The 15,448-nt window shown below is 50.5% G+C and overlaps 1 protein-coding gene across 1 annotated transcript; it reads left to right on the forward strand.

Annotated features, from left to right (window-relative positions):
* Positions 1-5,204: 5,204 nt before the first annotated feature.
* Positions 5,205-13,111, forward strand: CHI3L1 (chitinase 3 like 1). Its single transcript, XM_004028186.4, has 10 exons — positions 5,205-5,427; positions 5,682-5,711; positions 6,641-6,842; positions 7,394-7,450; positions 8,235-8,385; positions 9,189-9,310; positions 10,754-10,877; positions 11,387-11,569; positions 12,162-12,278; positions 12,454-13,111. Exons 1-10 carry the CDS (start codon positions 5,403-5,405, stop codon positions 12,592-12,594), a joined length of 1,152 nt encoding a protein of 383 aa, XP_004028235.2. The 5' UTR covers positions 5,205-5,402; the 3' UTR covers positions 12,595-13,111.
* Positions 13,112-15,448: the final 2,337 nt, after the last annotated feature.

Raw genomic sequence — 15,448 nt, forward strand, 5'->3', positions numbered from 1 at the left:
GTGAGAGAATAGAACAAGCACAGTTTATGTTTTCTCCTCTTACCCGTGCTTTTACAAGTTCCTTTACTTTTTATGATCAAATATCCTATGTTATAAATTTGAGGGGGAAAATTGGAACCAAATTAATATAGCTTATTCACTTCTAGATAGAATGAATGTTTATGATCATGTTATTTATATAGATCCAATGAGAATCTGTCCTTTTTCTTACCAGAAAATAATTGGATACTGACCATGCCAAAATTCCATTTAATTAGGTATGTGTTAAAGAAAAAAATTATCCAATGCCACTTGTTGAAGTATGTAAGGATGTCTTTATCCAAGATCATTATGACAGGTACAGGAACCAGGGCAATGGGGTCTTGCAGTTGAGGGGAGAGATTGGGCTCAACTCTAAATACAGCATGGACAAGTGAAAATCAGTAGCTAAGGACCAGGGGGTCTGTAGACAGAAGTTACTAAGAGGAAACAGGAGTAAGGGGGATTCTGGCTAAACAGACCTAACAGGATTCTTGCTGCAGACAGGCCAGAGTGGTCAGACATCCCCTGGGGCATGATGAAGGACAAGGAACCTGGTCAGATGTCAAGGTATTCAGATGTTGAGGGTAGGGGGTTCTTGCTAAATTGACTTAGCAGGGCTCTTTGCTAAAACTGGATTTTACAAGGAAGTGCACAGATGGGCCTAGGAGAAGATTCAGAAGCCCGACTGAAATTTGGCCAAGCAAAGAATTTTTGTTATATGATAAGCCACTATTAAGGAATAAAGACTACATTTTACATGTGGAAATGACACCTATGAAGTCCTCTAGAAAACTCTGGTATGGCTTTAGAACTGATGACATTGCAGCCTTAGAGGTAGTAAAATAAATAAATAAATAAAACCTACATTTTCTGGCAGTCTAGGAATATTAACACATATGGGAATCTTAGAGAAAATGTTGCTGATATAATACTTCACACATAAAAGTAATTTCTTCCCAGCCCTAGGGGCTTTACAAAGCCTCCAGACAGAAGCTCACCGTAAAGCATTAATATCATGTGGCTCTGGTTTCGCTAGCCATACAAAAAGAAAGTATTTATTTCATCAACACCTCCTGTTATGTCAATAGAAATAAATTTTGGTCAAATAAAACAAAATGTCAATTTGATGATGCTGCATCAGGAAGTTATTAAGCAACATATACGGTTAAACCCACGCCTCAATGGCAAGGACTTGCCCACAAGGAAGGAAAATCTGTAGACTCAAAGCCCAACTCTTCACTCTACTGGCTTCATTCATGACCAAGTACCACTGCGGGGTGGGGATGGGAATAATTTGCATCTGGAGATAAGCCAAGAATAATAGGTTATCCTGACTGGTTTAAGACACCAAAATAATAAGCCTTGGCTATTTCCCATAAATTTGGATTCCCAGCTGGGTGTGGTTGCACACGCCATTGATCCCAACACTTTGGGAGGCTGAGGCAGGAGGATGGCTTGAGCCCAGAAGGTCGAAGCTGCAGTGAGCCCAGATCACGCCACTGCACTCCAGCCTGGGTGACAGAGTGAGACTGTCTCAAAAAGCAAAAAAAATTCCCTGACAAAAATAATTTCATCCCTGATTTTTGCTATGCTGATAAGTGAAGATGTGTTGTAAAAATGATGCTGATCTCCACCAAACGTGATAACCTTGGGTCATTTTTTCTCCCCCTTCAAATACTTGTTGCATTTTGCATTTGACGAGCCAGTCATTCTGAAATCTGACTCGCTTCCACTTTTCACAAGCAACTGTTTTCTTCTCTAAGTGTTTCTGCCTGTGAGTCTTCGACAGCTTCTACTGTGCGCCAGCACCACCACCGAGCTGAGGATTTGGAGATGATTTTAATTCCTGCCTGGCAGAAGTCCACCCTCTGGAGGAAGAGACTACTTGTAAAAGAGAGAATTCTCCTCAAGCATTTGGTGGGGCATCAACACCAACTCTGTTTGCTCTGACACGCCATGCAAAATGAAGGAATCCTCAAAACCACTGTGCCCAAGGGGCCAGCCCAGGCCCCCAGGAGCTTGTTTTCTGAATGGTGGTAATGTCCACCCTCTGGCTCCTGATCCAGACTCATCTTGTGCCTCCCTCGAGCTCCCTCCCACTAATTCCATGCCTCAACCACTCTTGAATTCTTCTGGTTCCTGAACATAACAACCTCTTCCTGTCCCAGGTTTTTGCACAATTTTTTTTGTGTGTAGGGGACGGTGGGCAAGGGGCAGGCTAACACCTGCCCTTCCTTTATAATACATTACTTGCTTTTCTTTGTTTAATGTCCATCTTCTTTGCCAGACTGTATGCTTCATGAGGACAGGGACTGCCTCTCTGTTCCCATTCACCTTTCTGTCTCTACTGTCTACCTCAGTGGAAGGCAACTACTCTAGTACACTTACTTAATAAGCATTGGTTGAACACTATCGATGTACTGTGGGGCCTAGAAATGTTTGATTAGGGAAATTAAGTCAGGAAGCTTGTTTTGTGGTTTTATGGCACCTCCTGAGTCAGTTCTTCACAGGGTAACAAAAACTATTGAATGAGATGAAATTTTGAGAACATCAGGGTTTAAACTCAAAATATAAGAGTGTGAAGTTATGCACCATTTTGAGATCATTTGTTCATTTATTCAACGAGTACTTTACTGAGCATCTACTATGTCTCAAGCACTGGGGATAGATACAAAGGTGGATAAAATGACCCAGCCCTTGCCTTTACTGAGTTTATAGTCTAGTGAGAGGCAAACAAAACATCCACTCCCACACACAACATATAAAATTATAACTGAGTCAGGTGTTAAGGAGAGAGGTACAAAGTGCTCTGACAGCCCTATAGCGGGTTTTCTGTCACCTGGAGACTGCCTTTTCTGCAGACAAGGTGACTCCTGAGCTGCAATCTGAAGGATGAGGAAGAATAAAGCAGTCAAAGAAGAGTGGTGTTAGGCTGCAATTCTCCATCCGCAATTCTCCATCCGCAATTCTCCATGGGTTGCCTGCATTTCCTGCACAGCTTATGTGCAGAGGCACTGGCTTCTTTGTTCTAAGCAATCTTTTTAGTGATGTTTGTACAGCAAACAGCCTTGGAAGATAGAAATAGCGTCCCCCTCCAGACCAAAAGGCAGATTTGTTTACTGTCCAGTAATAAAGATAATGTCTCCCTTATCTTGGGCTGGCCAAGGTGAGGAAGGCTTACTGCTCATCATGAAAGATTTGAGTTCCTTAAACTAGGGATTCCTCTGCTGTGATGTAACTCATTGCATTCATGGCATCTACCTGGGCTCCTCCAACACTGCCCTTGTGAGACTTGGGGGCTAAGGGGAACTGACCCTAACATGAAGTTCATGCTGCTTGCTGTGCCATGGATAATAAAGTCCTTTGTCTGACCTAGGAGTCTCGTGTCTTCTGCCAACATCCACGAAACTGTAGCTATCTCATTAATTTGCAAGTAGCATAAAATCTCAGATCTTTCATCGTTATTTACAGGCAAGTGGATGTCATATATAAAGGCCCTGTGGCGGAAGTCAGTAGAGCAAATATAAGGATTTAAAAGAAGACATATAAGCATGAGTGGAATATAGGGAGTGTGGGGGTCATGGCCTGAGATAAGGCTGGGAGGTGGTGAGCCTATGAGACCCTTGGCCAATCCTGCTAACACAGGCCTGGGGGTATCTTGGCCATTTGTTGTTACAAAGCTGCCTTCAGGCAGAGCATGTGGAATTAATAAACTGAGCTTGAGGGAGCATAGGACAACAAGGCTTGGGCCAATCTAAGCCTATGAAATAATTTTTAACAAAGGGAGATAGTGAAAATAGGAGGTGTTTTCTTAACATCCTGTGCTCTGTGATGAAAAATTTTGCATCTGCATGCCACTTCATAATATCACTGTTAGAAATTAGAAGTCCTCCTCTCAGTGCCCCAAATGAACAAAAAGAAGCTATCATTGACTGTCATTGCTGTCAATCATCTTGGGTACAAAAGGAGGCAGTCATCTTAAAAAGGAAAAGTGATGCCTCTTTAGTATTCACCGAGCGTGATTCTGGACAAGCCACTTTTTGTCCACCTCTCTTACAATGAAGGGAAGGCACTGGCTGAGTTTTAAAGGAAGAGAAAGGGAGAGAGGGAGAGAAGAGGGAGAGAGGAGAGAGACCTCACCGAGAGAGCTGCAAAACCAGCCTGGAAAAATTAGAGTATTACCTAACATTAGTGAAAAATAAAGGTACTTTCTTGAGAAGCCCTTGGACCCATTCTGCATCTTGGAGTTCTGAACTTTTCACTCACTGCCTATTAATTAATGTTAAGCCTGCAAAGAATGGAGTTGTCCTGGATATTTGGCCAAAAAAAAAATGTATCCACAAACAGGGACGTAATCAGGGAGAGAGCCTCGTTAAGAAGTTATATTCTTGTCCTAGGAGTGATGAGAGATCACTGAAGGATTTAGAGAGGGGCTGTATCGTCAGGCTTGGGTTCCAAAGCCTCACTGAGAGAGCTGGGGAGCTGACTGATGTGAGATGCTCAGTGCAGCCGCCCCGTAGGGCCTGTATTTCCTCCATGGTGCCTCACTGCAGCACCGAGCTTGCAAAAGATCCTCTCTCTTTATGGGAATTTCAAAACAGAAGCAAAATAGCACCAGGGCTTAAAGCATTCTTGGGAATTTCCCTGTCTTTCCCTCTAAATAATCAGCATGTAAATTGCAAAAAAAAAAAAAAAAAAAAAAAGACACGGGCCCTAAAGGGAGCGCTCAGTTTCAGGCTCTTTGCTTTCCTTCCTCCCGAGGCTCTCTGGCCCTTACCCAGCCTGAAGACAGAAAGTGTGAGCGGGAGGGTAGGAGGGTAGGTCAAGCAGGGCAATGCTGAGCCTGGGAAGAAAACAACAGCCTTGTTTAGGGCACTGTGGCTTACGTAACTAAATTGTGCCCGGTTTCCACCTGGCCAGGGGCCTGGAGTGAATGCTGAAGATGCAAAGGTAGAGGCTGCCAGAAAAGCCAGGAAATTGCTGGCAAGAAAGGCCAGTGATGGGGTGCAGGAGTGGGAGGAAGGCTGGGAAATGCGGCTGAGTCACATCTCCGGAAGCCCCCCATCATCACCCTAGTGGCTCTTCTGCTGGCAGGTGCCTCATGAAGACCTGACCCAAAGTTTTCAAAACTCTGTGGTTTCCCAACCCTCCTCTGGTAATCCATAGTACTCCCCCGCCTCCACTTGCCAGCCTCGTGATTCCTTCATTGACACATAGCTCAGTTCCCATAAAAGGGCTGGTTTGCCGCGTGGGGGAGTGGAGTGGGACAGGTATATAAAGGAAGTACAGGGCCTGGGGAAGAGGCCCTGTCTAGGTAGCTGGCACCAGGAGCCGTGGGCAAGGGAAGAGGCCACACCCTGCCCTGCTCTGCTACAGCCAGAATGGGTGTGAAGGCGGCTCAAACAGGTATCTGGGCTAGCCAAGGTCAATCCATCAGAGTTGTGGGTTTTCAGGCCCAGACAGCCCGCAGAGCCATCTGCCTGCTGGGTGAGGGACTAAGGGAGTGGGCAGAGGGGGAGGGGAAGCAGAGCCAGGGGAGGGACTGAGGCTGCAACCAGGAGGCAGGGAGGGAGTGGGGGTGGTCTCAGTTGCTTGGGGGAGGGAGCAGGGCGGAAGGGCAGGATGCACTTGCAGGGGTCTCATCCTGGATTTCTCTTCAGGCTTTGTGGTCCTGGTGCTGCTCCAGTGCTGTGAGTAATCCCTCCACCTCCACTTTAAGTCCAGAGGCGTGGCGAGGGCACAGGGCAGGTGTGGAGGAGGTCTTAGCTCCAAGGGAACACTTTGCCAGGTTCTTCTGTGCTTCCAATGACTTCGAAATATTCACATTTGCTAAACCGGAGTGAGGAGTATATGGATGTTTATTTTACTATACTCTTTGGTATATGTGAAAATTCTCAAAATAAGAAACTTTAAAAGGTCCTGGTTCAGTGAAGGCTTTGACTAACAGCCCCTGGGAGCTGCTAGTACAGTTGCCCAGTAGCTGCTTGGATGAGTGATGCCCATATTGTTTGCAGCAGGAGAAACAGAATTAGAGGCGAGGAAGGACTTCCTGGTCCATTGTGATATTGTGCCCCAGCTTGGGGGACATGCCGAGGGAGCACAGGACTGCCATTCCGGGTGGGTTACAAGTTAGAGGCACTCTCGCCAGGAGGCAGAGAAAGGTGGGCCAGAGTCCCTCATGGATGAAGGACCTCACTGCAGGTCACTAAAGGTGCCAGCCTGAAAGCCAGGGCCATCTGTGACACAGGCTATCTTGGGCCTTCCCCTCCCACAAAGCCACTGCTTCCAGGAAGCCTGCTGTGCTGGCACCAAGTCCCATTTCACCCTTATTCCCCAGCTCCTACCCTTCCCCCACACAGTGCCTGTAGCGTATTCATCCCCTGCATTTGATCTTTTCTAAGCATTTTCAGAATAGGCCTTATTTTCACCAGTCAGGGAACTCCCCAGAGGCAGGGGGACCTGAACCAGCTCCTTTCATTTAAGAATTCTGACTTTGCTCACAATCTGCACCCCACTCCTCCCTACCCACCCCCACACGCCATTGGTGCTCAGCTCTGGGCTCAGCCTGAGGTCTCTTGCCGAATCCTGGCCCGGGCCCCACCCCAGACTTCTCCTTCAGGCTCTGCATACAAACTGGTCTGCTACTACACCAGCTGGTCCCAGTACCGGGAAGGCGATGGGAGCTGCTTCCCAGATGCCATTGACCGCTTCCTCTGTACCCACATCATCTACAGCTTTGCCAATATAAGCAACGATCACATCGACACCTGGGAGTGGAATGATGTGACGCTCTACGGCATGCTCAACACACTCAAGAACAGGTTGGGCCAGGGCTGGCCAGGAGAGGAGGGACCAGCTGGGCTGGTCCCAGGGCAGGGCAACCCCACCCAGGAGGAAGGGCGAGGCCCCACCCTACTCACCTATGGTTGGAGAATTAGAGGGGCTTGGCTTAAATGGGTGGAGGGGATGACTGTAGGTGCTGGGCAATATTTGGGGTGATGAGAGACTGTAGAAGGAAGCGCAGCTGAGCCCCTCTGGGAGAGGGGAACCCTCTCCTGCCCCTAATGTGCTCTCCAGGGAGCATGGAAAATGAGCAAGACTCTACTTTGCCATACTCTGTCTTCTCCACTGGGGAAAACAAAAATGGGCAGCAGACCTCAGAGTAACTCCCATGAAGCCTGTGACCCCTCAGAGATCCACCACTATGAATCTCTATGGGATTCCCATGATGTCCTATGGGAGGACATCAGCGGCCTAACCCAGCCTCTCACCCAAAGCAGGAAACCTTCTATGGCCTCTCAGACATGGGGCCACCCAGTGTCATGACAATGTCATTCCACCCCTGCCCTCCCCACCTCCCTGTGCTCCACAGGAACCCCAACCTGAAGACTCTCTTGTCTGTCGGAGGATGGAACTTTGGGTCTCAAAGGTAGGAGCCTCTCCCCAGGGGCAGGACGGCAGAGGATGATGGCATAGGAGTGAGGAGCTTGGGTCTCCCCCATCCACTGTATGGACGTTCCAGGGACTCCAGACTGGATAGGTACAAGGCCTACCTGTTTGTCAGGGGCCTGCCTGATGTGTAGCAAAGAAAGCAGAGCCCAGAGAGGGAGCAGGACTTGCCAAGAGTCACACAGCAAGTTAACAGTGGATCTCCCAATTCCCTGCCGATGCTCTATTTACTACCTCACAGGCCCGAAAATATGGGACTTCTGGGGCTACCGCCATTAGGGCTGGAAAGAGAGAGATGGAAACCAATGGGGAAATTGAGAAGTGGGGAGACCCTGGGAGGAGTCTTTGGATTAGGTGGGGTTGGAGCAGGGCTTGAAATGGGGGTGGTTATGGCCATCGTTGACACCCATGGGCTGGGTGCTCTTTCTGTGTCCAGCACCCTGTCTCCCCATGATGCCATGTTGTCCTCACAACAGCAAGGTGAGCTGTTATATTTGTCCCCATTTTGCAGATGATGAAACTGAGACTCAGGTTATAACCTTTCACAGTGGCTGGCTAGTAAGTGATAGAGCCAGACTTGGAAACCTGGAATGCCTGGCTCTAAGGCACATGCATGCCTGGAGGCGACCCCTGTCCCAATCATGCCCTCCCAGAGCTGTGTGGCCTCAGGATCCCAGCTCTGCAGGTCCTGGAAACCCCACCAGAGGCCCAAGGCACCTAGCATATCAGTGCTGAGCATGCTACAGGGCTGATTTTGGTCCTAGATTTTCCAAGATAGCCTCCAACACCCAGAGTCGCCGGACTTTCGTCAAGTCAGTACCGCCATTTCTGCGTACCCATGGCTTTGATGGGCTGGACCTTGCCTGGCTCTACCCTGGACGGAGAGACAAACAGCATTTTACCACCCTAATCAAGGTGCTGGTCAGGTCAGGGACAGGGAGGGAGGTGGGCAGGCATGAGGGAATGGGGTGGGCTAGAAGCCGGAGTCAGCTGCTGTCCTCCTGAGGACAGGTAAAAAGGGACTTCAGCCTCGGGGCAGTGTCCTGGGACCCTGTGCCCTGAAGATCTCACATAGCAAGGAAGGCTTCTTGTGACCATGGTGGGAGGTGGGAATGGGGTTCTAAGAGGTGGAAGGTTGTGACTGAGCAGAGCACCCACTTATCACTACCCACTTATCACTACCCACTTAGTGCAATGCCCATTGTCCAGCCTTCGATCCCACACTGATGCCACCCATACCTAGCATGCACTGTGTCCAGCAGCTCTCAGCTCTGCCTGGGGGCAGCCTAAGCATCTCCAGTTACCAGGGGCAGAAGGAGAGTCTAAACACATTGTTCACAATACCAACAGAAATCACTTTAACTTTGGGATTTCATGTACCAGCTAGAACAAAGCACAGACCGAAAGGCAAATGTCTCCCGAAGTCATCTGCAGGCCAATAGGGGTCACCCACTGTCCCGATGCTCCCTCCAGGACAGGGAGTAATTGAGTGCTGATGGGTGTGCGTGGGTTTGGGGAGAAGATTAGTCAGTTTTTTAGGAAAAGGATGGGTGACTTGAGGATGGGACCACTGATGAGCCACTTTGTCACTTCCACTAGGCCCCAGGCAGGTTGGGGAGTACAGCAAATGGGTTGCACAGAGACCTAGTCCCCCCTCGATGAGTCTACCTCTCATGCGACTTGGGACCCTTTCTCTCACCTGCCTGTCTCCCATCTAGGAAATGAAGGCCGAATTTATAAAGGAAGCCCAGCCAGGGAAAAAGCAGCTCCTGCTCAGCGCAGCACTGTCTGCGGGGAAGGTCACCATTGACAGCAGCTATGACATTGCCAAGATATCCCAGTGAGTCTCCTGCCCCAGGCAGCCTCCCCAGAACATCTGCCAACACTCCTGTTTCCCCGCCACCCCCAGCCCTAGCACTCCATGTAGACTGAGGACACTGGGCTTCCAGTCCCAGTTCTTCCAAAGCCTTGATGTGTGACCTTGAGCAAGTCACTTCCCTGCCCTGTGCCTCAGTTTCCCCATCTGTCAAATGAGGCATAACAATCCTTGCCTTTCCTTTTTCACTTGAGCTGTTGCTGAGCAGTTGAGAGAGCTGCTATGAAAGTATTTTGGAAAGGGAAGTGGAAAAAGCTATTCAAACCCTCCAGCTATTGCAGAACGTTTTCTCCACACCAGGCAGAGCAGAGTGCTGGGCCCTGGAGAGGCCGCACAGCAGCCTCTTTCTAGAGTGCTGGGGAGTCCTCAAGGCTGTCTCATACACACAGGCCTCCCCCTTTCCTGTTGGCCCCACGCCTCATCCTCACCCCACCCCTCATGCCTGTGAGGAACAAGGAACAGCCAAGCAGCCTCATCTCTCCTGAGAGCAGAGCCATGGGTCTCGGGAAACCCAGGAGTAAGGAAAAAGACTCTTCAAAATGACTTCAGAGCTTTCTTTAGGATCCCAGGGAGGTGTAAACTCAGTGCTTAATTAAATGGATTCTTTAGAGGGTGGGAAACAGGTGGCTGTCAACCATTTGCCCCACATATCCGTATTCATGCAATCCACCCCCAGTGGGCTCACCGGTGCGGGTGTGCAAAACCTCCTCCCACCCCAGTCACCTTAGGTTCAAGTCATCCTTTGGTCCTGCTCTTTCCCCGCCAGGCTGTCTGTTGATGCTACTTTTAATCTGCTTTCACTAAGATAAGCCTGGCAGAAGTGGTGGGGGTAAGGTGGGATGGAGGCCAGCTCCCAAATGTGTGCTGGGCGTAACAGAAGACCCATTCTTGACTGAAGTGCCCTTGTGGGACCCTGAGCCCGTGTCCTGGAGTGGCACAGGGAGGTGTGCCAGCAATGGGGACCGAGGTCACTGGGGACTGCTGGGGTTCAGGCTAGTGGCCTGTCTGGCTGCTGTCTGCTTCCCTCGTTCACATCCTGCTGGAGCCTGAAATGGGGGCCCAAAAGCTTTTCTTTTTTTTTTTTTTTTGAGACAAAATCTCACTCTGTTGCCCAGGCTGGAGTGCAGTGGCACAACCTCTGCTGCCCGGGTTCAAGCGATTCTCCTGCCTCAGCCTCCCGAGTAGCTGGGATTACAGGTGCCTGCCACCATGCCTGGCTAATTTTTGTAGTTTGAGTAGAGACGGGGTTTCACCATCTTGGCCAGGCTGGTCTTGAACTCCTGACCTCATGATCCACCCGCCTCGGCCTCCCAAAGTGCTGGGATTCCAGGCATGAGCCACCACGCCCGGCCTAAAGCTTCTCTATTAATAATTTCCTGCCTCACCCTCCATCCCCTTCCTCCTCAGACACCTGGATTTCATTAGCATCATGACCTACGATTTTCATGGAGCCTGGCGTGGGACCACAGGCCATCACAGTCCCCTGTTCCGAGGTCAGGAGGATGCAAGTCCTGACAGATTCAGCAACACTGTGAGTTCCCAGAAGGAGGGAGGGCCAGGAGGGGGCCACAAGACCTGCCATCTGCCAGTGCTCACATACCAACCTCTCTAGTCCTCAGTACAGTCCTGCAAGATGGGGGTTATGAGGCCCATTCCACAGATAAGGAAACTGAGGCCCAAAGTCTGGGCATGCTCCGTTGCTCTGGGAAGGTGATCTGCAGGGTAAATGGAGTGAGGGCAGGGGGCCGAATGGGGAGAGGCTGGGAGCCGAGGAGGTAGGAGTCATTGTGCCCTCAGAGCCAACCACCTGATTTCTGCATCTGTCAAATAGTAATAGCCCCTTCCTATGCCTCAAAGGATTTTTTTCAAGAATGAAACTGTAAAATTCACTTTAAAGTGACATGATCAGTTCCCGGAGGGACAGGGGAATCCCCAGTGTACCATATACCAATAACCCCTGCTAAGGCAGCAGTATTAATTGCTCAACCTTCCACACCTGCGCACTAACTGCTCACGTTGTTCCCACCCTACCCCACCCAGGACTATGCTGTGGGGTACATGTTGAGGCTGGGGGCTCCTGCCAGTAAGCTGGTGATGGGCATCCCCACCTTCGGGAGGAGCTTCACTCTGGCTTCTTCTGAGACTGGTGTTGGAGCCCCAAGCTCAGGACCGGGAATTCCAGGCCGGTTCACCAAGGAGGCAGGGACCCTTGCCTACTATGAGGTAATGGAGTTGGGGAGAAGGTAGGATTCCCCCACACCACCAGCAGCCCTGGGGAAGGTGATTCCCCACCACGTTCTTGCTTTTTCTCCTTTGGGAATAAAGAAAATGTCCAGTTGCCCCAGCATGCCTGAGGAAGTGGAAGGGAGAGGTTAGGACATTTGTTGCTGAAAGTCTCCAGCAGGTACAGGCACATGGACCTGCACAACTAGGCACCTGGGATATCCCTCTGGCTATGGGGCTGAGGTCTTCCTTCCAGCCCAGGAAAGAGCAGAGGTCAAGTGGCAGATTTTTTGTTTCACTCTAGCCTCTGCTACTCTGTGTGGCCTTGGGCCTGTCCTCAGTGTCAACCAGCAGGCCTCACATCTCTGTTTAAATGGAAGAAGCTAAGCAGGGCCAAGGCAGCCACCATCTCTGGGACATTTGCCTCTGTTTTGTATAAACTTGTGTGATGCATGCAGCCTGCAGACCCTGGAGAGAGTGAGGCTGCAGGATGGAGCAGGAACTAAAAGAGATTTGGAGAGTGGCGTCTCCTAGTGACCTGCAAGGTCTCGGCACGACTCCCCACACTACCTTTTCCCTGTTATCTGCTCAGATCTGTGACTTCCTCGGCGGAGCCACAGTCCATAGAATCCTCGGCCAGCAGGTCCCCTATGCCACCAAGGGCAACCAGTGGGTAGGATACGACGACCAGGAAAGCGTCAAAAACAAGGTAGGTTTCCCCAAGGCCACACCTCAGGACAAAGAGAAAGAAGGAGGCCCCGCTCCCAGCAGCCAGATTCCTGTCCCTTGCACTGAGGGCTGGGCTGGGCTCACAGAGCACATGTGCCCTGTACACACTCTGGGTCAGGGAACCCAGCCCTGCTCCTCTGGGCCTCCCCTGCCAGGTGCAGTACCTGAAGGACAGGCAGCTGGCGGGCGCCATGGTATGGGCCCTGGACCTGGATGACTTCCAGGGCTCCTTCTGCGGCCAGGATCTGCGCTTCCCTCTCACCAATGCCATCAAGGATGCACTCGCTGCAACATAGCCCTCTGTTCTTCTGCACACAGCACGGGGGCCAAGGATGCCCCGTCCCCCTCTGGCTCCAGCTGGCCGGGAGCCTGATCACCTGCCCTGCTGAGTCCCAGGCTGAGCCTCAGTCTCCCTCCCTTGGAACCTATGCAGAGGTCCACAACACACAGATTTGAGCTCAGCCCTGGTGGGCAGAGAGGTAGGGATGGGGCTGTGGGGATAGTGAGGCATCGCAATGTAAGACTCGGGATTAGTACACACTTGTTGATTAATGGAAATGTTTACAGACCCCCAAGCCTGGCAAGGGAATTTCTTCAACGCCCTGCTCCCCAGCCCTCCTTATCAAAGGACACCATTTTGGCAAGCTCTATCACCAAGTAGCCAAACATCCTACAAGACACAGTGACCATACTAATTATACCCTCTGCAAAGCCCAGCTTGAAACCTTCACTTAGGAACGTAATCGTGTCCCCTATCCTACTTCCCCTTCCTAATTCCACAGCTGCTCAATAAAGTACAAGAGCTTAACAGTGTGTTGGCGCTTTGCTTTGGTCTCTCTTTGAGCGCCCACTAGACCCACTGGACTCACCTCCCCCATCTCTTCTGGGTTCCTTCCTCTGAGCCTTGGGACCCCTGAGCTTGCAGAGATGAGGCCACCATGTCCTCTGCCTGGCCGCAGAGAGCCCCAGTGGGAGGCCAGCGTCCTCAGATTCACCTGCCTTGGACTTAACCCAAGCAGGGCTGACGGCCTTCCAAATATTAAAGTCATTGCCATCCAGATTTCTAAATTAAATTCCATGTTGAAAGAAACGTTTTCTGTTTCCTGAAGGCTAGCAGGCCCTGGGAAAGAAGGCTTTTCATCCCAACACTCCCTCTCTTCTGATCCACGGGAAGGTGGTGGGAGCTCATCACAGGACCAGGTTAGAAAGCCCTGAACCCTGGACCCTCAGGGCCAGCAGGAAATGCAGATGTCATCTCATGCACCCTTCCTGCCTCTCGGGACTGGAGTCCCTGCAGAGTGCTTGAGAGATGGCCCTCCAGCCTCCCAGTGAGGGGCAGCTGATTACCTTGGAAGCAACCCATTCCATGGCTGGGCTGAAATCTGTCAACAGTCATAGTGCTGGGCTTAGCCCTTTGTTCTGTTCACCCCTCCCCTAACACTCATCCCTCCACCCATTCAGAGATCAAAGTACCTCTGCTCGAGCTGGCCTGAGATAGGAGGTCGGGAGGATGTGATGGGGTGACTCAGAAGAATAGACAGATTTTCAGCCTTTATGAGGTAGAGATGCTCTCATCAGGCTTCTGTTGAATTCCCAGGGCCCCAGGAATGCCTTTATCCAAAAAGGCTCCAGATACTCACCCCAGAACTAAAGAGAATTGATTTGTGGATTCTCTGATGTTTGGATTATCTGTGACTTAGGATAATCACAAATTGGCCTGATGGTTTGTGACTCCGGTTTGAAGTGGAGGGAAGGAGGAAATATCTGAAATCTGAACCAGCTGGAGCTGGGCAGATGCTACTGATCCCAAGGTCACAGCCCTGCTGAAGGCTAAGAAAACAAGGACTCGGCAAGGCGTGGAGTGGGGTGTGGGGAGGGGGTACCCGGCATTTCACCTCTGGCTGGTGGGGCCAAGTATTCCCTAATCCCTGCCACTGCCCACCCCACCACACAGGCATCTTTGAAACCCCAGGGCTGCAAGCCCTTGTGGGCAGCCAACTGCCCTCCCCTGGGGCCACCCTTCCCCCAGCCTGGGACAGGCTCTCCAGGGCTGACTCAGTGTCCTGTGGGGTTAGTCACATTCACTTATAGCTGCAGAGTCAGAGGCCAAGGATGGAGATCGGGTCTCCAGGACCCACTCCCTGCCTGGCAAGACGTGGAGTCACCTAGCAGAGGGCGAGGGCATCCAGGGAGGGCCAGATCCAGAGGCTCCCAGGCCCTGCACTGCCACTCCCCAGCAGAGACAGCAGGGTTGAGAGGCAGCCACACCCTGGTGTCCCCAGTCCCCAGGAAAGGGAAGAGCATGCATGCTGCTGAGGGCCCCGAATAAATCACTTTTACTTATTTTTAAATTGTGAGCACATCTTACATGCTAAAGAGTGCATAAATGTATTTGTTTAATTTGAAGAATAACTATGTAGTAAGAACCTGTGTAACCACCACCCAGGTCAGGAAAGGAAACCTCATTAGCACCGCTGCAGCCATCACGATCACATATATCCCTGTTCCTCCACCTAGAGGCAATCGCCATCCTAACTTTTGTACTGGCCTCATCTTCCTTTCTGGCCTTACCGCCTACGGATGCACCTTGAAGAAGAGAGCCTGGTGTTGACTGCATTTGGATTTAATGTAGATGAGACAGATGAGACGCACCATTTCTGTGTGCCTTGCTCTTCTGCTCATCACTGGGTCTGTGGGTAGCTGAAGTTGCTCATTTGACCCCATATTTTGCTTTACAGTTGCATAAACACTCCACAGTTATTTATCCATCCCACTGTTGAGGGACAGCTGTTTTCCCCCACATTTCAACAATTACAAATAACATTGCCATGAACTTTCTTCTCCATGTCTCCTGGGGCATGTGTGGGTGTTATATGAGCGGCACGGCTGGGTCATGGAGTAGGCACCTCATCCATTTTACTAGGCACTAGTAAAACTCTCACATTTTCCAGAGTGACTGCTCCAATATCAGCAATAAAAGTTCTTAATGTTCTCCCTCCTTCCTGACACATGGCATTTTCTGGCTTTCCAGTGATTCCCAGTCTTAACATTTTATTGAACAAATGAATCAATGACTAGAAATCTGGCCATATCTGCCTCCTTTGGCACACGGAGAAAGCTCATGCCCACAGCCTACTTGGAAGAGTCTAG

The sequence above is a fragment of the Gorilla gorilla genome, chromosome 1 (genome assembly GCF_029281585.2).
Source record: "Gorilla gorilla gorilla isolate KB3781 chromosome 1, NHGRI_mGorGor1-v2.1_pri, whole genome shotgun sequence".
Taxonomy (NCBI): domain Eukaryota; kingdom Metazoa; phylum Chordata; class Mammalia; order Primates; family Hominidae; genus Gorilla; species Gorilla gorilla.

Bases quoted from the DNA above. Each gene is read 5' to 3' on its own strand.
- CHI3L1 (XM_004028186.4), top strand. From the start codon at position 5,403: ATGGGTGTGAAGGCGGCTCAAACAG. The intron at 5,428-5,681 runs GTATCTGGGCTA...ATTTCTCTTCAG, and splicing joins TGTGAAGGCGGCTCAAACAG to GCTTTGTGGTCCTGGTGCTG. The intron at 7,451-8,234 runs GTAGGAGCCTCT...TTTTGGTCCTAG, and splicing joins TGGAACTTTGGGTCTCAAAG to ATTTTCCAAGATAGCCTCCA.